Source organism: Symphalangus syndactylus, chromosome 10 (genome assembly GCF_028878055.3).
Source record: "Symphalangus syndactylus isolate Jambi chromosome 10, NHGRI_mSymSyn1-v2.1_pri, whole genome shotgun sequence".
Classification (NCBI taxonomy): Eukaryota; Metazoa; Chordata; class Mammalia; order Primates; family Hylobatidae; genus Symphalangus; species Symphalangus syndactylus.
The window spans coordinates 51,392,292-51,415,390 of NC_072432.2; the positions used below are offsets into that span (position 1 = coordinate 51,392,292).

Below are 23,099 nucleotides of genomic sequence, written 5' to 3' on the forward strand. Positions count from 1 at the left end.
AAATGCACTGTCCTGATGGAACAGATTCAGTCCCAGCAGGATTCACCACCTGTTGACTAAAGTGGTCATGGTCCTTGAATAAACAGCAGCAGGAGCTAGGCGGTAGTGGCTACCAGTATCGGTGAACCCCAGTACTGTGCTGGTCTGCAAGCCTTCAGGTGAGACTCTGTAGTGTCAGCTGTGGTGATCACAGGAAAGTCTGTGTCACCTCTCCCTCAACTCCAGGCAGCCTAGTACAGAGAGGTTCCTTCTGACTGGGGAAAAGAGAGAAAAGAGAGCAAGCGACTTTGCCTGCTACCCTAGGGAATCTTCCTTATGTTATCCAAGTTCACCAAGGCAGTGTATTTAGGGGTCTGCAAGAGCTGCAGTGAGGGCGGTTCCAAGACGGCTGAATAGGAACAGCTCCAGTCTGTAGCTCCCAGTGTGAGCGACGCAGAAGACGGGTGATTTCTGCATTTCCAACTGAGGTACCGGGATCATCTCACTGGGGCTTGTCAGACACTGGGTGCAGGACAGTGGGTGCGGCCCACTGAGCGTGAGCCAAAGCAGGGCGAGGCATTGCCTTACCCAGGGAAGTGCAAGTGGTTGGGGAATTCCCCTTCCTAGCCAAGGGAAGCTGCGACAGACGGCACCTGGAAAATTGGGTCACTCCCACCCTAATACTGCACTTTTCCAATGGTCTTAGCAAATGGCACACCAAGAGATTATATCCTGCGACTGGCTTGGAGGGTCCCACGCCCACAGAGCCTCGCTCACTGCTAGCACAGCAGTCTGAGATCAAACTGCAAGGCAGCTGCGAGGCTCGGGGAGGGGCGCCTGCCACTGCTGAGGCTTGAGTAGGTAAACAAAGCAGTCGGGAAGCTCGAACTGGGTGGAGCCCACCGCAGCTCAAGGAGGTCTGCCTGCCTCTGTAGACTCCACCTCTAGGAGCAGAGCATAGCCAAACAAAATGCAGCAGAAACCTCTGCAGACTTAAATGTCCCTGTCTGACAGCTTTGAAGAGAATAGTGGTTCTCCCAGCATGGAGTTTGAGATCTGAGAATGGACAGACTGCCTCCTCAAGTGGGTCCCTGACCCCTGAGTAGCCTAACTGGGAGGCACCCTCCAGTAGGGGTAGACTGACACCTCACACGGCCAGGTACTCCTCTGAGACAAAGCTTCCAGAGGAACGATCAGGCAGCAACATTTGCTGTTCAGCAATATTTGCTGTTCTGCAGCCTCTGCTGCTGATACCCTGGCAAACAGGGTCTGGAGTGGACCTCCAGCAAATGCCAACAGATCTACAGCTGAGGGTCCTGACTGTTAGAAGGAAAACTAACAAACAGAAAGGACATCCACACCAAAACCCCATCTGTACGTCACCATCATCAAATACCAAAGATAGATAAAACCACAAAGATGGGGATAAAACAGAGCAGAAAAGCTGAAAAATTTAAAAACCAGAGTGCCTCTCCTCCTCCAAAGGAATGCAGCTCCTTGCCAGCGACGGAACAAAGCTGGATGGAGAATGACTTTGATGAGTTGAGAGAAGAAGGCTTCAGATGATCAAACTTCTCTGAGCTAAAGGAGGAAGTTGGAACTCATCGCAAAGAAGCTAAAAACCTTGAAAAAAGATTAGACGGATGGCTAACTAGAATAACCAGGGTAGAGAAGTCCTTAAATGACCTGATGGAGCTGAAAACCATGGCACAAGAACTACGTGATGCATGCACAAGCTTCAGTAGCTGATTAGATCAACTGGAAGAAAGGGTATCAGTGACTGAAGATCAAATAAATGAAAAGAAGTGAGAAGAGAAGTTAAGAGAAAAAAGAGTAAAAAGAAACGAACAAAGCTGCCAAGAAATATGGGACTATGTGAAAATACCAAATGTACATTTGATTGGTGTACCTGAAAGTGACAGGGAGAATGGAACCAAGTTGGAAAACATTCTGCAGGATATTATCCAGGAGAACTTCCCCAACCTAGCAAGGCAGGCCAACATTCAAATTCAGGAAATACAGAGAACGCCATAAAGATACTCCTCGAGAAGAACACTCCAAGACACATAATTGTCAGATTCACCAAAGTTGAAATGAAGGAAAAAATGTTAAGGGCAGCCAGAGAGAAAGGTTGGGTTACCCACAAAGGGAAGCCCATCAGACTAACAGCTGATCTCTCGGCAGAAACTCTACAAGCCAGAAGAGAGTGGGGGCCAATATTCAACATGCTTAAAGAAAAAAATTTTCAACCCAGAATTTCATATCCAGCCAAACTAAGCTTCATAAGTGAAGGAGAAATAAAATCCTTTACAGACAAGCAAATGCTGAGAGATTTTTGCCACCACCAGACCTGCCCTACAAGAACTCCTGAAGGAAGCACCAAACATGGAAAAGAACAACCGGTACTAGCCACTGCAAAAACATGCCAAACTGTAAAGACTATCAAGGCTAGGAAGAAACTGCATCAACTAACGAGCAAAATAACTAGCTAACATCATAATGACAGGATCAAATTCACACATAACAATATTAACCTTAAATGTAAATGGACTAAATGCTCCAATTAAAAGACACAGACTGGCAAATTGGATAAAGAGTCAAGACCCATCAGTGTGCTGTATCCAGGAGACCCACCTCACGTGCAGAGACACACATAGGCTCAAAATAAAGAGATGGAGGAAGATCTATCAAGCAAATGGAAAACAAAAAAAGGCAGGGGTTGCAATCCTAGTCTCTGATAAAACAGACTTTAAACTAACAAAGATCAAAAGAGACAAAGAAGGCCATTACATAATGGTAAAGGGATCAATTCAACAAGAAGAGCTAACTATCCTAAATATATATGCACCCAATACAGGAGCACTCAGATTCATAAAGCAAGTCCTTAGAGACCTACAAAGAGAATTAGACTCCCACACAATAATAATGGGAGACTTTAACACCCCACTGTCAACATTAGACAGATCAATGAGACAGAAAGTTAACAAGGATACCCAGGAATTGAACTCAGCTCTGCACCAAGTGGACCTAATAGACATCTATAGAACTCTCCACCCCAAATCAACAGAATATACATTCTTCTCAGCACTACGTCACACTTATTCCAAAATTGACCACATAGTTGGAAGTAAAGCTCTCCTCAGCAAATGTAAAAGAACAGAAATTATAACAAACTGTCTCTCAGACCACAGTGCAATCAAACTAGAACTCAGGATTAAGAAACTCACTGAAAACTGCTCAACTACATGGAAACTGAACAACCTGCTCCTGAATGACTACTGGGTACATAACAAAATGAAGGCAGAAATAAAGATGTTCTTTGAAACCACTGAGAACAAAGACACAACATACCAGAATCTCTGGGACACATTTAAAGCAGTGTGTAGAGGGAAATTTATAGTACTCTCTGATGGTAGTTTGTATTTCTGTGGGATCGGTGGTGATATCCCCTTTATCATTTTTTATTGCATCTATTTGATTCTTCTCTCTTTTCTTCTTTATTAGTCTTGCTAGCAGTCTATCAATTTTGTTGATTTTTTCAAAAAACCAGCTCCTGGATTCACTGATTTTTTTGAAGGGTTTTTTGTGTGTCTATCTCCTTCAGTTCTGCTCTGGTCTTAGTTATTTCTTGCCTTCTGCTAGCTTTTGAATGTGTTTGCTCTTGCTTCTCTAGTTCTTTTAATTGTGATGTTAGGATGTCAATTTTAGATCTTTCCTGCTTTCTCTTGTGGGCATTTAGTGCTATAAGTTTCCCTCTACACACTGCTTTAAATGTGGTAAGAGCTATCTTATAGTTTTAAGATGATCCAAAGCTAAAAATCCTGCAGTTTTGATATGTTAAACTTTACGTTTTATGCATTGAAGTTTAGGTACACATCACAGCTTTAAGTTAAATATTCATATCTGCACCACAGATGTTTCTTAATAAAGCTCTGCTTTTCAATGTCTTTAGTTACTTTTCAATTTTCTAGAAATATTTATTCTGGAAAAGATTTTCTGAAGTTGTATTTCTTCTTAGTTTTTTAAAAAATAATACAAATAAACGTTTCTATTTTTAAATATGTAAACACTGTGATCACTTCTTTTTAAGCAAATGGTCAGTTGTTGCACGCAATGTTGAATTTATGTTTGGAGTATTTTACATTACGGACTTCCGAAAACAATGGTTTGAAATTTCTGCTTTTTGAATCATGAGTTGTGAGTTGGACTTTCAAGTTGAATATTAGGTGCATGTTTTTCTGTGATTGGTTAATAAAAAACAATAAACACAATAGCAAAAAAAAAAAAAAAAAAAAAAAGAGTTGCAGTGCTCTGGGGCTTAGGGCGCCCCCTAGGGCTGAAATGGCTGCAGTAATTGCAGGCTTAGATCACAATACTCAATCCCCTTTGAATTCATGGAAAGCCTTGTCAAGAAAGTTGGGTATAAACAAGACTAGACTGCAAAGATTGTAATAAATACCTAACTCTTCAATGCCCAGACATCAATGAACATCCGAAAGCATCAGGGACACACAAGGAAACACGACTTCACCAAATGGACTAAATAAGGTACTAGTGACCAATCTTGGAGTGATGAAGGTATTCCTTTCAGATAGGAAATTCAAAATAGCTGTCTGGAGGAAACTCAATGAACATCAAGAAAACAAGAGAAGGAATTCAGAATTCTATCAGAGAAATTTAACTAAGAGATTAAAGTTTTAAAAATCAAGCAGAAATTCTGGAACTGAAAAATTCAAATGACAAACTGAAAAATGCATCAGAGAATCTCAACAGCAGACCTGATCAAGCAGAAGGAAAAACTGATGACCTCAACAACAGGCTATATGGAAATACACAGTCAGGGGAAAAATAAGAAAGAATAAAAAAGAATAAAGCATGGCTACAGGATCTGGAAAATAACCTCAAAAGGGCAAATCTAAGAATTATTGGCCTTAAAGAGGATGTAAAGAGAGAGAGTGCAATAGAAAGTTTAATAACAGAGAACTTTTCAAACCTACAGTATGAATATCCAAGTACGAAAAGATCACAGAACACCAAGAAGATTTAACCCAAATAAAACTACCTCAAGGTATATAATAATCAAACTCAAAGGAGAAGGATAAAGAAAGGATCCTAAAAGCAACAAGAGAAAATATACAAATAACATATAAAGGAGCTCTGACATTTCTGACAGCAGAATTCCTACTGGACACCTCACAGGCCAGGAGGAAATGGAATGACCCATTCAAAATGCTGAAGGAAAAAACTGTTCCAACCTAGAATATTATATCCAGCAAAATTATCCTTCAAACATGAAGGAGAGATAAAGACTTTCCCAGACAAACAAAAGCTGATGGATTTTGTAGCACTAGATGTGTCTTACAAAAAATGCTAAAGAGAGGTCTTCAATCTGGAAGAATGTTTATGAGCAACAAGAAATCATCTGACAGAATAAAATTCACTAGTAATAATAAGTACACAAAAATACAGAATAACACTGTAATTGTTGTATATAAATCATGCATATTTTAGTAGACTAAAAGAAAAACCCATCAAAAATAATAACTAAAATAACTTTTAAAGAGAAAGCAATAACAAACCAAACCCAAAATTAGTAGAAGAAAGATCAGAGCAAAAAGAATTAAAAATTTAAAAAATACAAAAGATCAACCAAACAAAAAAACTGGATTTTTTTGTTTTTTGTTTTTAACAGATGGTCCATCACTATGTTGCCCAGGCTAGAATACAGTGGCTATTCACAGGTGTGATCATAGTGCACTGAAGCCTCAAACTCGTAGTCTCAGCTGATCCAATTATCCTGCCTCAGCCTCCTGTGTAGCTTGGACTACAGATGTGTGCCACTGCATCTGCCTAACTGGTTTTCTGAAAAGATAAACAAAATTGACAAACTTTTAGCCAAGGTAAGAAAAAAAAGAGACAAGACCCAATTAAATAAAAGCAGAGATGAAAAAGGGGACAGTACAACTGATATCACAGAAATTCAAAGGATCATTAGAGACTATTAGGAGAAACAATATCCCAATAAATTGGAAAACCTAGAAGAAATGGATCAATTCCTAGAAACATACACCCAACCAAGACCGAACCATGAAGAAATCCAAATAACAACAGACCAATAACAAGTAATGAGATAAGAGCTTTAATAAAAAGTCTCCCATCAAAGAAAAGCCCAGGACCTGATGGCTTCACTGCTGAATTCTACTAAACATTTAAAAAAGTAATACCAACTCTACTCAAATGATTCCAATAAATCAAGGAGATGCAAATACTTCCAAACTCATTTTCTGAAGCCAGTATTACCCTGATATTAAAACCAGACAAAAATACATCAGGAAGGAAGGAAGGAAGAAAGGGAGGGAGGGAGAGAGGGAGGGAGGGAAGGAAACAAACTAACTCACTACAGGCCAATATTACTGATAAATAGAAATGCAAAAATCCTCAACAAAATACTAGCAATCTGAATTAAACAATACAGTAAAAAGATCATTCATTATGTTCAAGTGGGATTCATCCCAGGAATGGAAGGATAGTTCAACATGGGCAAATCAATAAATGGGAGATATCATATCAACAGAATAAAAGACAAAAACCATATGATCATTTCAATACATGCTGTAAAAGCATTCAATAAAATTCAACATCTCTTCATGATAAAAACTCGACAAACAGTATAGAAGGAACATACCTCAACATGGTCAAGGCCATATATGACAAACCTACAGCTAGTATTATACTGAATGGGGAAAAACTGAAAGCTTTTCCTCTAAGATCTGTAACAAGATAAGGATGCCTACTTCCACTTTTATTCAAAATAAAACTAGAAGTTCTAGCCAGAGCAATTAGATGAGAGAAATAATAAAGGACATCCAAATTGGAAAAGAAGTCAAATTATTCTTATTAGCAAATGATATGATCTTATATTTAGAAAAACCTAAACACTCTACCAGAAAACTTTTGGAACTGATAAATTCAGTAAAGTTAAGGGATACAAAAATCAACATACAAAAATCAGTAGAATTTCTATACCTATAGTAAACAATATGACAAAGAAATCAAGAAAGTAATTCCATTTACAAGCACTACAAATAAAATAAAATACCTAGGAATAAACTTAACCAAGGAAGTAGAAGATCTCTACAATTAAAACTATAAAACAGGCTGGGTGCAATGACTTATGCCTATAATTCCAGCCCTTTAGGAGGCTGAGGCAGGTGGATAGTCTGAGGCAGGTGGATAGCCTGGGCAACATGGTGAAACCCCTTCTCTGCAAACAAATATAAAAATTAGCCAAGCATGACACATGTCTGTAATCCCAGCTCTTTGGGAGGCTGAGGTGGGAGGATCACTTGAGCCTAGGAGGCAGAGGCTGCAGTGAGCCATGATCATGCCACTGCACTCCAACCTGGGTGACAGAGTGAGACCCCATCTTGAAACGAAAAAACAAAAACACAACCCTATAAAACAGTGATGAAGGCCAGACATGGTGGCTCATGCCTGTAATCCCAGCACTTTGGGAGGATGAGGCAGGCAGATCACCTGAGGTCAGGAGTTCAAGACCAGCCTGGCCAATATGGCAGAAGCCCATCTCTACTAAAAACATAAAAATTATCCGGGTGTGGTGGTGGGCACCTGTAATCCCAGCTACTTGGAAGGCTGAGGCAGGGAGAATCACTTGAACCTGGGAGACAGAGGCTGCAGTGAGCCAAGATTATGCCACTGGACTCCAGCCTGGGTGGGAGAGCAAGACTCCACCACAAAACAAAACAAAACAAAACAAAACAAAACAAAACAAAACACTGATGAAAATAGGTTGAAGAGGACACACAAAAATGGAAAGATATTCCATGTTCATGGATTGGACTAATCAATATTGCTTAAATGTTTAAATAAAAATTATCCAAGCATGACCCATGTCTGTAGTTGACATGCATTTAGATATGACACATGTTCAGACATGATGCATGTCTAAAGCAATCTATAGATTCAATACAATCACTATCAGAATATCAATGAAATTCTTCACAGAAATAGAACAAAATCTTAAAATTTACATGGAGTCACAAAAGACCCAGAATAGCCAGAGCAATCTTGAGCAAGAGGAACAAAGCTGGAAGCATCACATTACCTGACTTCAAATTATAATACAAAGCTATAGATACCAAAACAGCATGGTACTAGCATAGAAACAGACATATAGACAAAGGAAAAAGAATAGAGAACCCAGAAATAAATTTGTACATTCACAGTAAACTCACTTTTGACTAAGGTGCCAGGAACATATATTGGAGAAAGGACAGTCTCTTCAATAAATGATGCTGGGAAAACTTAATATCCATATGTCGAAGATGAAGATAGACCCCTATCTCTTGCCTTATACAAAAATCAAATCAAAATAGATTAAAGACTTAAATCTAAGACCTGGAACAATGAAACTACTAGGAAAAAACATTGGGGAAAAACCCTAGGTCACTGGTGTGCACAAAGATTTCTTGCGTAAGATCTCAGAAGTACAGGCAACCAAACCATTATTGTTCACAGCAAAATTGAACAAATAGGATCACATCAAGCTAAAAAGCTTCTGCATAGGAAAGGCAACAACAAAAAGACAACCCACAGAATGGGAGAAATATTTGTGAACTATCCATCTGATGGATTAATAACCAGAATATATAAGGAACACAAACAACTTAAGAGGAAAAAAATAAATAATCCCATTAAAAAGCGGGCAAAGGATCTGAACAGACATTTCTCAAAGGAAGACATACAAACGGCCAAGAAGTATATAAAAAATGCTCAAAATCACTAATTGTCAGATAAATTTAAAGCTACAATGAAATATCATCTCACCCTAGTTAAAATGACTTGTATAAAAAAGAAAGGCAATAATAAATGTTGGTGAGGATAAGAAGAAAGGGGAACCCTTGTATACTGTTGGTGGGAATGTAAATTACTACAGCCACTATGGAGAATAGTATGGAGGTTCCTCAAAAAAAAAATAAAAATGGAACTACCATATGATTCAGCAATCCCACTGCTAGGTATCTATCCAAAACAAAGGAAATCAGTGTATCAAAGAGATATCTTCACTCCTATGTTTATGGCAGCACTATTCACCACAGCCAAGTTATGGAATCATCTCAAGTATCTACCAACAGACGAATGGGTAAAGAAAATGTGGCATATATACACAACAGATATTATTCAGCCATATTAAAAGAATAAAATCATTTCATTTGCAACAACATGGATGGAACTGGAGGACATTATGTTAAGTGAAACAAGTCAGGTACAGAAAGACAAATTTCACATGTTCTCACTCATAGGCAGGAGCTTCAAAAATAAAATTGAACTCATGGAATAGAGAGTAGAATGATGGTTACCAGAAGCTGGGAAAGATAGTAGGGAGGGAGGATAAAGAGAGGATGGTTAATGGGTATAAAAATACACTTAGGTAGAAAAAATAAGATGTAATGTTCAGTAGCACAATAGGGCAACTACAATTAACAATTTATTGCATATTTCAGAATAACTAAAAGAGTAGAATTTGAATGTTCTTAACATAAAGAAACGATAAATGCTTGAGGTGATGAATACCCCAGCTACCCTGACTTGACCATTACACATAGTATGCTTTTTTCAAAATATCACATGTACCTCAAAAATAACTAGTATATAGGCATAATAATTAAAAATAAAAATGATATTGTTTAATCTGTTGAAGATCTCCATTGAGATTTTTAATTTAGTCACCATATATTTTATTTCGAGATGTTTTATTAATTTTTTTTTCATTCTTCCTGTATTCATTTTTGGGGGCTGCTATAACAAAGTACCACAGAATGGATGGCTTAAGTTAGAGAAATTTATTTTCTCACAATTCTGTACTTTTGTAAAAGTGCAAAATCAAGGTGCTGGCAGGGTTGGTTTCTTCTGAGTACTCTCTTCTTGGCTTATAGACGGCCATTTTCTCTCTATGTCTTCTCATAGTTTTCCTTCTGTATGTGTTTACGTCCTAATTTCCTCTTCTTATAAGGACACTAGTCATATTGGATTAGGCCCCACCTTAATAACCGTATTTTAACATTATAAGCCCTTTGAAAACCCTATCTTTGATACAGTCCTATTTGGAGGTATTAGGAGTTAGGACTTCATGAATTTTTGAGGAACACAATCCCATAACATTGCCTACTTTTAACGTTTTCAGTATTCTGAATTTTTCTCGTTTTAAAAAATGTTTTTAGTCATTTTAAAAACTAAATTCAATAAACTAATTTATACTTATTAGAAAATTATCATATGTTATTTTTTAAAGGTGGGTAGTCTACTCCTGATGATCTACAAAGAGAAAAATGAACATGTGGCTCAAAAAAGTCAGGTACAGCATTTGACTGAAAAACATTTTTCTTTTAAACACACAGCTTAAAATTAGTAAGAAAAAATATCAAGCTCTAAATTTAAACAGTTTTTGAAAAAATGTTTGATATTCCTTTTCGTTAAGCAGATTTGTTAGGGAATAACTGACATACAATAATTGCACATACTAAAAGAGTACAATTTGATGTTCTACATATGAATATGCCTGTGAAACTATTATGGCAATCAAATCAAGATAATTAATATATCCATCACCTCTAAAAGTTTCCTCGTGCTCTTTTATAATTCCCTGCTTCATCCCCATCATCATCTCTCATCCCTAAACAACCACTGATCTGCTTTGTCACTCACTACAGCTTAGTTTGTATGCTTTAGAATTTTAGATTAGAATCATATAGAATGTACTATTTTTTGTCTGACTTTCTTCACTTCACATAATTATTTTGAGATTAATCGTTGTTGTTGCATGTATCAATAGTTCACTCCTTTTTACTGATGTGTAGCATTTCACTATATGAATATATCACAATTTGTTTAACTATTCACTTGTTGATAGACATTTGTATTTTTTCCAGCTTTTGGTTACTACAAAGAAATGTGCTATGAACATTCATGTACAAGTCTTTGTATGGACATACAGTTTCATCTTTTTTAAGTAAGTAACTAGGAGTGTATATGGCAGGTATATTTAACTTTTAAAGAAACTGTCAGTTTCCCAAATATAAAGCTGTATCATTTTACATTTTCACTAGCAGTCTATGAAACTTCCAGTTGCTGGCTGGGCACAGTGGCTCATGCCTGTAATCCCAGCACTTTGGGAGGCTGCGGCGGGCCGATGATTTGAGGCCAGGAGTTTCAGACCAGCCTGGCCAAGATGGCAAAATCCTGTCTTTACTAAAATATGAGAAAATAGCCTGGTATGGTGGCACACTCCTGTGATCCCAGCTACTTGAGAGGCTGAGGTGGGAGGATCCCTTGAACCTGGGATGCAGGAGGTTGCAGTGAGCTGAGATCTCACCACTGTTCTCCAGCCTGGGCAACAGAGGGAGATTCTGTCATAAAAAAAAAAAAATTGCAAATATTTTCTCCCAGTGTAGGTCTTTTCCTTTCATTCTCTTAATAATACGTTTAGAAGAGTGGATGTTTTTAATTCTGATGAAGTCCACTGTGTCTTTTTTTTTCTTTTATGGATCACACATTTGTCTTATTTAAGATATCTCTGCCTAACTCAGGGACACAACTACTGTCTCATTTTTTTTAAGAACTTTAATTTTTGGTATATGGATATCCAATTATTACAGCACCATTCATTGAAAAGGGCATCTTTCTTTCTTGAAAATCAATCGACCATATAGGTGTGGATTTATTTCTGGACGCTATTATGTTCAATTGATCTAGTTGTTTATTTTGATTACTGTAGCTTTATAATAAATCTTGAGATCAGGTAGTGAGAGTCCTCAAACATTGTTCTTTTTTCAAAGTTGTTTTGGCTACTCTAAGTCCACTGAATTTCCACATGAATTTTACAATCCACTTGTCATTTTCTACAAAAAAAAATAGCCTGTTGGAATTTCACTGAATCTAGAGATCAATTTAGAGAAAACTGACATCTGAACAATACTGAGTCTTTCGATACAGGAACACACCATAGCTATCTACTTAGGTGTTCTTTAATTTCTCTCAGCGCTGTGTTTTACTTTTTGTTTCATAGGCCTTCATATCTTTTGTCAGGTTTATTCCTAATTTTTTCATATTGTTAAATTTTGTATTCCGTATTTTACTTTTTTTTATCATTTCTAAATGGTAAAAGAGTTGTTTTTTGCATATTGATCTTGTATCGTTCAACTTGTTAAACATCTACGAGTTCAAGTGGCTTTTCTGGATTCTATCAGATTTTCTATATAGAACATATCATATTCAAATACATACAGTTTTACTTTTTTCTAATCTGGATGCCTTTTATTTGTCTTATTTTATTTGCACTAGTTAGAACTTAGAATACAATGTTCAATGTAAGTAATGACAGCAGATATCCTTGACCTATTCCTGATCTTAAGGGAAGAGTCAATGTTTTACCAGTAAGTATGATGTGTAGATACCTGTTATTAGGTTGAGGTAGTTCCTTTCTATTCCTAGATGAGAGTTTGTTTGTTTGTTTGTTTGTTTTTGGAGACAGGGCCTCACTCTGTTGCCCAGGGTGGAGTGCAGTGGTGCTATCTTGGCTCACTGCAACCTCCTGGGCTCAAGCCATCCTTGTGAATAGCTGGGACTACAGGTATATGTCACCATGCCTGACTAATTTTTGTATTTTTTGTAGAGACGAGGTTTCACCATGTTTCGCAGGCTGGTCATGAACTCCTGAACTCAAGCAGTCCCTCCTGCCTTGGCCTCCCAAAGTGCTGGGATTACAGGTGTGAGCTGCCAAGCCCGGCGCTGAGTTGAGAGCTTTTTAAGATTGAAATGGATATTAGATGTTACCAAATGTTTTTTCTCCATCTATTAAAAAGATAATACAGTTTTCTTTTTTTAGTCGTTACTATGGTCAATTATATTGATTGATTTGTGATGTTCAACCAATCTTGCATTCCTAGGATCCATTTGATCATGATGTGCTATCATTTTTATATATTGTTGGATTCAATTAATTAAAGTTTTCTTAAGAATTTCTGCATCTATGTTCATAAGACATATTGGTTTGTAGTTTTTCTCTAATGTATTTGTCTGACTTTGAAATCATAGTAATGCTGCCCTCATAGAATGAATGAGTTGGGAAATACACTCTTCTCTTCAATGTTCTATTAGTGTTTGTATAGAAGTGCTATTATTTCTTCCTTTTATTTTTAGTAGAATTCCCTAGTGAAACAACATGGGCCTGGAATTTTCTTTGTGGGGTATTTTAAACTATAAATTAAACCATCTTGGCCAGGTGTGGTGGCTCACGCCTGTAATCCTAACACTTTGCGAGGCTGACGCAAGCGGGTCATTTGATGGCAGAAGTTCAAGACCAGCCTGGCCAACATGGCGAAATTCCGTCTCTACTAAAAATACAAAAAAAAATTTAGCCGAGCGTGGTGGCACACACCTGTAGTCCCAGCTACTTGGGAGGCTGAGGCAGGAGAATAGCTTGAACCTGGGAAGCAGAGGTTACAGTGAGCCAAGATCACGCCACTGCACTGCAGCCTGAGTGGCAGAGTGAGACTCTGTCTCCAAAAAGAAAAAAAAATCAATCATCTTAATAGATATAGGACAATTCAGGTTGTCTATTTTTTTCTTGAGTGAGCTTTGGTAGTTTGTGTCTTTTAAGATGTCCATTTCATGTAAGTTGTTGAATACTTCAACAACTTTGTTCATCATTTTCCCTTATTATTTTTTTAAATAACTATAGAATCTGAAATCATGTCATCTGATACTGTTTTTGTAAACCTCCTGTTGCTGTATTGATAAGAGTGTTATCAATTTTTAAACTTTATTGTTATGTACACATGAAGTGATTTTATAGCTCTAAATAGGTGTAAATTAATAATGATTTGCTGTAAAATAGTTACATTATTTCTGCTCTGCCAATATTAACTCCTATAAGTCATTTAAACTGGGCTGTTTCCTTATCTCTAAAATGATTAGACCGAACAGATTAAAATATTTTCAGCTCTAAGAGTTTGATTCCATAAATAAATGTGTGTGATTCTGAGTATATGTAGGTATTCCTTATACACACTTTTTTCTTTTAGTAGCAAGAGAATTTTCCTGAAAGTATTTATGCAATAAAAGTAAGTGTATAAAAATAGAATGTAATATTCACTAAATTTTGCTGATATTATTTAACAGATTTATTCCCTAATAAGACTTTTTAAAGTTATCTATAAACTAATTTTAAGCACTTTTTTAGGAGTGAAATTTGATATTTGTCTTAGCTTTCTATTGTAATTTGTCATTTTCATTTATAACAAGACTATAAAAATGAAATACAGTCAAATAATTATATATGCTCTGTTCTCTACAATCTGATCCAAATTTGTCTTTCAAAGAATATAAGAAACACAACGTGGTCTTTCAATTTTCGCAGGACACTTGTTGGTATCTCTTGGAACTTTTTAATGTAGGCAATGAACCTGGCTTGTTTTTAATATTTCTCTTTATCAAATGCTTTATTCTATTATCTTTTTAACTGTTTATTGAAATTCCTCATTTCATTAATTATTCTTTTATTTATTAAACAGGGAACCAGAAGTGACTACTTATAAAGGGATTTATATCCTTGCCTAAGTGAGGGAAATTGAGTCTCTTCCTCTGACTAATCAATCAGTCTAACACCCTAAAACCTCAAGATTCAAAAGAGCTGTTTTCTGCAGAGAGCAACAGTTCCATAACAAAAAAATTTACTGTTTTGGACAACTACTACAGTTGTAAGCTAAGTTTTCCAAGGTAGCAATAACCTCACTTCTAAAGATTATTCATAAAGAGCAGGAGAATAGCATTTTTTTTATTATGTAGGAACACTGAGCTCCTACATGAATTCATCCAGGATATAAAAGCTAAAATCTTAAATGTATATGTTTTTCTGACATAAGCTAGGATTACCAATCAGTTAAAAAGATGAAGTGGGCCAGGCGCAGTGGCTCATGCTTGTAATTCCAGCACTTTGAGAGACGGAGGTGGGTGGATCACCTGAGGTCAGGAGTTCAAGACCAGCCAGGCCAACATGGTGAAACCCCATCTCTACAAAAAATACAAAAAAATTAGCCGGGTGTGGTGGCACACGCCTGTAATCCCAGCTACTCAGGAGGCTGAAACACGAAAATTGCTTGAGCCCGGGAGGTGGAGGTTGCAGTGAGCCGAGATTGCACCACTGCACTCCAGCCTGAGTGACAGAGTGAGACTCCATCTCAAAAAAAAAAGAAGAAGAAGAAAAGAAAAGATGAACTGAAAGGCATACAACTGGGAAATCGTAACACAGGAAGATTCTTAGTAAAATTTCCCCAGAACTTTTATTTCAATAACTACAATTAACTTCCTAAGTAAAGAACAGCAACTCCTCAGCTAGGTAAAAATAAAAATCTAGCTATCTACCATTCACAAAAAGTACCTAAATTACAGCATAAAGGATGTGAAAATAAAGGAAGGAGGAAAGCTATACTAAAGATAGGAAAGGTAGGTAAGTGTCAACAAAAATGAAGCAAAGGTGGCAATATTAAGAGCAGATAACAGAATTTATTGCAATGACTTGTAGAAAACAACTTTATATTAATAAAATATCTTGTCCATTTATATTAGTCATTAGACATCACATGTATCACACAAAATTGTGAAAAAATGTAACTACAGAAGAAGACAGACAAAAACATAATCATAGTGGGAAGTTTTGACTATCCCTAGGAATTTGACAGATGAAGAATAGACTAATAAAGTTTAAAAAAATTGTAAACACAAACATTCACGAGCTTAAGCTATAGCCTAGGAATAGACAGTACAATTCTTTTCAAACGACTACAGAATATTTACAAAGATAGATCATGTGTAAGATCACAAGAAAATCTCAAAAAATACTATCTTATGATTTCTCAGGGTAGTCATACAGATTGTACGTTTTAGTAACCACGAGGCAACAAAACTAAGAAACTTACACCAAAAGGGGAACCACCTTTCATCATCACCTTCATCTACATGTTAGAATTGCATGATTATTAAAAGTTTTATATTTTCCCTCCTCTGAAGAGAAGTTCATTTGAAGATGGTGTCTTTCAACAAGGCCATGCTTAGGTATCATTATCCTATGAATAATAACCATAGCAATTTTGCTTTTAAAAATGGAAAGCCTTCGATTGCTGGGAGGCTCAAAAATATGAAGAAACAGATAATTTTCTTGGCTTTTGCTCAATAATACCCCAGTAGAAATGCTTATTTCCAGCCCCCTCTTATAGGAATGTCAATAGCATGCTTGCACTCATATTCTGAAAAAGAAACAGGAACAACGTACAAGTTCAAGATGATAAGGGGGAAAAGTCATTGACAAGAAAGCATTTTAAAAAAACACATAAACTTCTTGGACACCATTATACTTTACCTGCTATTTTCCCCCCGCCACTCCCAGTGTTATGCATAAGGAGTCTACGAGAGAACTAAGACAACCACCATTCATCCATAAAATAAAAAAACTAATAATTATTTTATTTCAATTCGTTACAAGAGTCAGGAGAACTTGTGACAAAAAGATATTGTGTGATCAAATATACAAAAAAGATACTGTGTTATCAAATCAAAGAATGAGAAATCATAAATTTCTGATAAATTAAATCAAATAAGCATTTGTTTCCTCCAAATAAACAGAAATTTCCAATTAGCAATCATAACAATTGGTAATCTTCAAACTGCCAAAGAAACCGAATTCAATCTCTCTGTATTACTGATAATACTCTGTGAATCAGACTGGAGGCCTTATGCTAACCAGCTCCTATTGGACAGTATTTAAGACACAGCTACCTCACAATTAATTTTATAATACATCTGGTAAGTCTTTTAATTATAATGTGCCAATATGTTATGCAATAATTGCCTCTCAGTGACAACACCTTTATATTCATTTGATCTCTATTAACATTATGAAATGTGAAACAAGGAAAAACCCTTAGGTACTTACAGTATGCAAGATGCTTTATATTCTATGAGTCATGGCCTGGGCAGTAATCCTGCCATTAGTATAATAAAAAGAGGTATTCTCTCTCCCTTCTCTGAACATCTGTAGTACTTATTGTCTGTGTCACTCATTTGGCACTTTGTTTTGAAGTGGTAAATTTGCAGTTGTGTATTTTATCTGAATAAATCCCTTAAGGGCAAAAGTGACACCTACTTATTTGGATCTTCCACACAATACCTCACAAGTAGAAGGTATTTCTTAAATACTAATTGACAATTATTAATTGACTGAATAATGCCATGAACATATCTTTCCTTCAATAACACCTTTGGAGTATAGCTACATCCTGTATACTCTGGAGTGTCTATACTTTCCAATTTTCTGAAAATTTTCTGAAAAATAAAGTGAAGCAAACAAAGAAATAATGTTTATTTAAAATACCCAGATTTTTGGTTAAGTGATATTAGATCAAATGAACAAATTTTCTTTAAATTAATCCTAACTCTAATTAAAGATCATCAAACATAAAGGTTATAGCACTGACGCATGGGCCCTAACACTGTTTTTTCACAATCCTGTCTCTGAATTAAAAAACAACAAAGCTTTACCATCTGTCCCCAAACACTCTTCCCCTGTCTCTAGACCTTCCTGTACTCAATCAGTAGTTATCCCCACATCTTTCCAGAAGGTTCCCATGGCTCCTGGTCTTTAGCAACTCTAACCTATACATGATTCTCAAACTTTAGCATGCATCAGAATGTCCTTGAGGGCTTGTTAAAACACAAATTGCTGGGCTGCACCCCCAGAGTTCCTTATTTAGTAGGTCTCTAATATGTGTTTTACTGTTGCATTTCTAACAAGTTTTCAAAAGATGCTAATATTGCTCGTACCACACTTTCAGAACTATCACTACCCTCAATCCTTACTTATTTCTGTCAGGCTTTTTTCTGCCTGATGTATGCATTCAAATCAATTTTTGAGACTGATTCTTTAGATGACGCTTGGTTTTTTTCACCTACTATTCTAAGTAAGTTTTGGTCAGGTGCTATGAATGGCAAACAACATCTTCATGTGCAACTTCTGGCATGATATCAAATGTTTTTGGACAACCAAAGGATGATTCTAACTTTTCTAACTCCACAATGCCACACAACCATTTGGACCAAGTGATCTCCTCTATAGGAAAACACCAAAATACTTGTTGACCCTATATCATTCCGATTTAGAGTATGAGGGATGCATATATTATTCTGCCAGATTTTTTCCCCCTCCCTCTCACCTGGTTAACTTTCCTTTTGGGTCTTAGCTTGTGTAGGAGAGCCTTCCTTTTCTGCGCCATGACCAAGTCAAATCCTCCTATTATGAGTTCTCAGAGAGTCACTGAATCTCTCCTTTTAGCCCTTGTTATGGCTGCATTTTTTACATTTGTTTATACAGTACAAATGTGTGTGTGTGTGTGTATATTTATTTATTTTTTGAGACGGAGTCTTACTCTGTCACCGAGGCTGGAGTGCAGTGGCATAATCTTGGCTCACTGCAATCTCCGCCTCCTGCATTCAAGTGATTCTCCTGCCTCAGCCTCCCGAGTAGCTGGGATTACAGGTGCCCACCACTACACCGGCTAAATTTTGTATTTTTAGTAGAGATGGGGTTTCATCATGTTGGCCAGGCTGGTCTCAACCTCCTGACCTCAAGTGACCCCCCAACCTCAGCCTCCCAAAGTGCTGGGACCAGAGGTGTGAGCCACCGTGCCTGGCCCAAATATTTTATTAATAGCTATTTTCTATATTGAACTGTGAGCTCTAAACTGAGAGGAACTGTTTTGGTTTCAATCACTGTTATACTTTTGCTGCCTGGTGCAATATTGGGCACACAGAAGATATTCAAATGAATGTAGATAATAGCTGAGCTTTTTCAGCCCTAAAAGAGATAAGGAAAGTATTCCTTTCATACCCTGCCAAAGGCACAGGAATAATGAAACAAAAATCTAATATCTGACCCTGTATCTGTTTTTTAGCTACCCGATACTAAAACAACAACAGCAGCAGCAGCAGCAGCAGCAGCAGCAGCAGCAGCAGCAGCTTACCTTTTCTGAATAATTCTTGGAGACTTTCAGCACTTTGATTTAATACAGCCCATATTTCTTCCTCCTGAAGTGGTCCACCCCGAACCTCCAGGGCCTCAGCTAGTGACACGTGCATATTACCTGGGAAACAAAGGTAACAGATGGTCTATGCATCAGCAACTTAACTGTACTTGCAGTAGTAAAAGCTCCACATCAGTGATGACAGACTATAAGCCCCCTGTCTACCTAATTTCTCAATATGGCTACCAATCTAAATGTTATCTTAAACTCATAGAAGGTAAAGGAATTGGAGGGAAAAACCCTCAAAACAACCACTTGCCCTAGCCCAACACAGTCAACTTCAGAGACAGAACCGGAGAATGGGGGTGGTGACTGCTTTATGGAAAAAGGAAGAGACCCCAGGGTACTAGAAGGCACCAAAATACAGATCATAAACCAAAGCAGTCAGACTGAACTGAAGGCTTTTCAGATTTCTGTTCCAGGTTTCATCCTATCCAACCCAGATATCAAAGTAGAGAGAAATAGAGAGGAGAACCTACAGCCATGGTAGGGGAAGTTGGGAATAAGATGGAACACATTTCTTCCATTCTTTAGTTGATTTCTATTATCTCCAATATATATACTGTAACTGTATATTTTGCACTAAATGCAATTAAATATTTCCAGACCCAGCTTTGTTGGCAACTCACCATTTTCCCTGGGAATGTCACTTTTCCTTTAAACCTCTGTTTCCCTATTGTAACACAAGAATGATAGTAACAACAAAAATGTCATTTTGGGTGGCTATGACAAGGGAAGTGGCTATGCTTGTGAACATGCTTTGATATATGATTCTGCAGAAGGTGAATTAATAAAAGATCAGAAAAGTGTCTGTGCTGAAATTTTTGTCAGGTCAATTTTTCCAATGGCGTTCAATTAAGTGATGATACACCGATAAAACTTAAGATTTTCTATGGGGCTTAATAAGCCTATTTTCATGTTAAAAGAGGAAAATGTACCTAGTTAAAATCCTTCTATATAAATTTTCCTAAATTGACACAGCTTGAAAATTGTTCTTTAGAGTGATTCGTAAGATTTCTACCCAGACAAAACCAATTTAAGCATAACATATATAGTATATTTCTATTGCAAGGGAGAAGCAGATTTGGAAAAGAAGCCAAATAAGAAGTTTAAAAGTTAACCTATAAAAACATTTGTTTTAGATAAAAGTTGACTTTGTTTACTCAACTAACAGGACAAGCTACTATTTTCTTTTAATTTACATTTATGATACTTAATCCTGACTGAAAAAAGGAATTCCAACTATAAATAAGGCCAGTCTTGTCCTTTCACTTTCCTTTTTAAATGTTTACTAAAACATTTTATGCTTAAAGTCTGCCTCCAGGGTGTCTACTTATATACACAATGTGATAGTTAAAAGGAAACTATAAGATACTGCTTTAAAAAAGCCAAAAGCGTTTTTACTTAGGTTGTACAAGAAGTGCGATTATTTATTTAGATCCCCTGCCTGCACCAAAGTCTCTAGGTTCTCCTTGACTTTATTATATAATAGCATATTTATTCAAGAAAAAAAGTAGAAGCTTCATTCCTTTCTAAAGATATGTGAGTTATCTTCTACATGAAAAATATTAATAAATTGGAAGTTTCAACAGAGGGATCAGATACTATTAGCAATCAGATACCAACATGACTTGTGTGAAGGACTACCCTGTAGCAAATTTCCAAAGTAATATGTCTGAGAACTGGTTAGATAGCTCTAATGCCTATACTCAGGGTATGAAGAGTAGAGCAAAGATTGCACAAGAATTTCTTTGAAGAGAGTTGTGTGCTGATTTTCATGTCTCCTCCAAAGTGGGAGGGATGTGGAAAGGTGCCTTCCTTTCACCTCAAGCCAGTGAAAGAAGCTTCAATGGGATCCCTGGGAGTCCTTGATATATGTTCTCTGGAGTTAGTGGAGGGCACAGCAGGCAGTGCCTAATATACACTTTAGGAATCTAAAGGTGTTGACTATCGCTCTGAGGCAGCAACATGAGGTAGACAGGAGAGGGCACACAAGAGTGAGGAGACATACTGTATCAGGAGCCAGCTATACTTCCACTGCTCAGGGTAAGAGAGGGGCAAGGAAGCACGGCCACACAGAGGGCCAGTCTGGACCTATATGAAATCCTGCCCAGAGGATTAAAATGTCCTAAAATTTAGATAGTGGCAATGGTTGCACAAAAATTCTAAAAATAACTAAAGATACACTTTATAAGGGTGAAGGCTGAGCATAGCGGCTTAAGCCTGTAATCCCAGCAATTTGGGAGGCTAAGGCAGGAGGATTGCTTCAGGCCAGAAATTCAAAACCAGCCTGGACAACACGGGGAGACCCTCATCTCTACAAAAAATAAAATTAGCTGGGCATGGTGGTGCCTACTGTAGTCCTAGCTATTGAGGAGGCTGAAAAGGGAGGCTCGCTTCAGCCCAGGAGTCTGAGGTTACAGTGAGCTATGATCATGCTTCTGTACTCCAGCCTGGTTGACAGAGTGAGACTGTTTCTAAAAAACTAAAAAGAATTTTTTTAAAGGGTAAGTTTTATTGTATGTGAAGTATATCTCGAAAAGCTGTTTAAAAAATTCTACCCAGAGTTCCACCTGAAGTACCCAGACCACCACCAAGAAAAAGGAAGAAGGGAGGAGGAGCAGGGGGAGGAGGGGAAAAGGAGAGAAGGGAAAGAAGAGGAGAAAGAGAAGAAGGATTCAAATTCGAATTATTTCTACTGTGGAATGGCCTGAAAGAAAACTAGGCTGAGTTGGGCCAGGCGCGGTGCCTCACGCTTGTAATCCCAGCACTTTGGGAGGCCGAGGCGGGTGGATCACGAGGTCAAGAGATCGAGACCACGGTGAAACCCCGTCTCTACTAAAAATACAAAAAATTAGCCGGGCGTGGTGGCGGGTGCCTGTAGTCCCAGCTACTCGGAGAGGCTGAGGCAGGAGAATGGCGTGAACCCGGGAGGCAGAGCTTGCAGTGAGCCGAGATTGCGCCACTGCACTCCAGCCTGGGTGACAGAGCGAGACTCCGTCTCAAAAAAAAAAAAAGAAAACTAGGCTGAGGGCTAGAGGGGTTAGAGGTTACTGGCTAGTTGGAGGGAGAAATTCTGGAGTGTCACGTGTAGTATAGTTCCAGTGAAGGATTGTGAAGAACCCACAAAAGCACACCCAAGAAAAAGGGCCAGCCTTAAACACATGTCAAGTTCAAAAACAGTAAAGCAATTTCACAACAGGAGTGTGGTAAAAACAACAAAAACTGTTTGCCTTGCTTTCTCTCTTCCTTCCCCTGGTTTAGATCCTGATGGGGCCAGATATAGCAACTTGCTAGTGGGTGAGGAGATAAGCAACAAAAAGAGAAGCTAGTCACCCTGTCTTCCATCTATAGATAATCTTAACCAGGGAAGGGAAAGGTTTTAGCTCTGAAGGGACATTGAAATGTTGATTAATATACTGACCAGGTACTTTTAATTATGGAGTTTAAGTGACTGTAGTCATTAGTACTACCAAAGGGCAAGGAGGGAATTATGAATCTGGGTTTTTATATAGAGGCAGAACTTCCTCTGGTGAAATAACAAAGGAAGGAAAGAAGGAAAAAAGGAAGGAGAACAAAATAACTTGCTTATGACAGTATATTATGTATCCCATTGTAAAACCATGATGTTGGCTTTATATATACATACACACACATATTTATGTGTATATATAGAGAGCACAAGAGACAGACTAGGTTTTAAATCTTCAGATACTGTTTTTACTTACTTTTTAAAAATAAATTGGGTTTTAAAATATAATTATTCCCTATAAATAAAAAAATGAAAAGGTTAAAAGTAACTTCTCACACAACAGAACTTTTTCAGCAATTAATTTTTCTAGCTACAAAGATTACTAATTATACCTCAGTTGCTTGATTGAATTGGGTATAAATTATATCAATACCATGTTAATTTTTATTTAAACTTTTTTTGTGTATTCAATATGGGATCTTTATGAACATTTCTGG

At 37.3% G+C, this 23,099-nt stretch overlaps 1 protein-coding gene across 15 annotated transcripts in view; it reads right to left on the bottom strand.

Annotated features, from left to right (window-relative positions):
• PTPN13 (protein tyrosine phosphatase non-receptor type 13) overlaps positions 1-23,099 on the bottom strand; it is a 220,208-nt gene that overhangs the window by 159,906 nt on the left and 37,203 nt on the right. For all 15 annotated transcript variants that reach the window (XM_055297064.2, XM_055297076.2, XM_055297071.2 and 12 more), the window contains exon 2: positions 19,071-19,190. In XM_055297064.2, coding sequence (XP_055153039.2) covers positions 19,071-19,185 — 115 coding nt within the window. In that variant the 5' untranslated portion in view covers positions 19,186-19,190. The remainder of the gene's footprint in view (positions 1-19,070; positions 19,191-23,099) is intronic.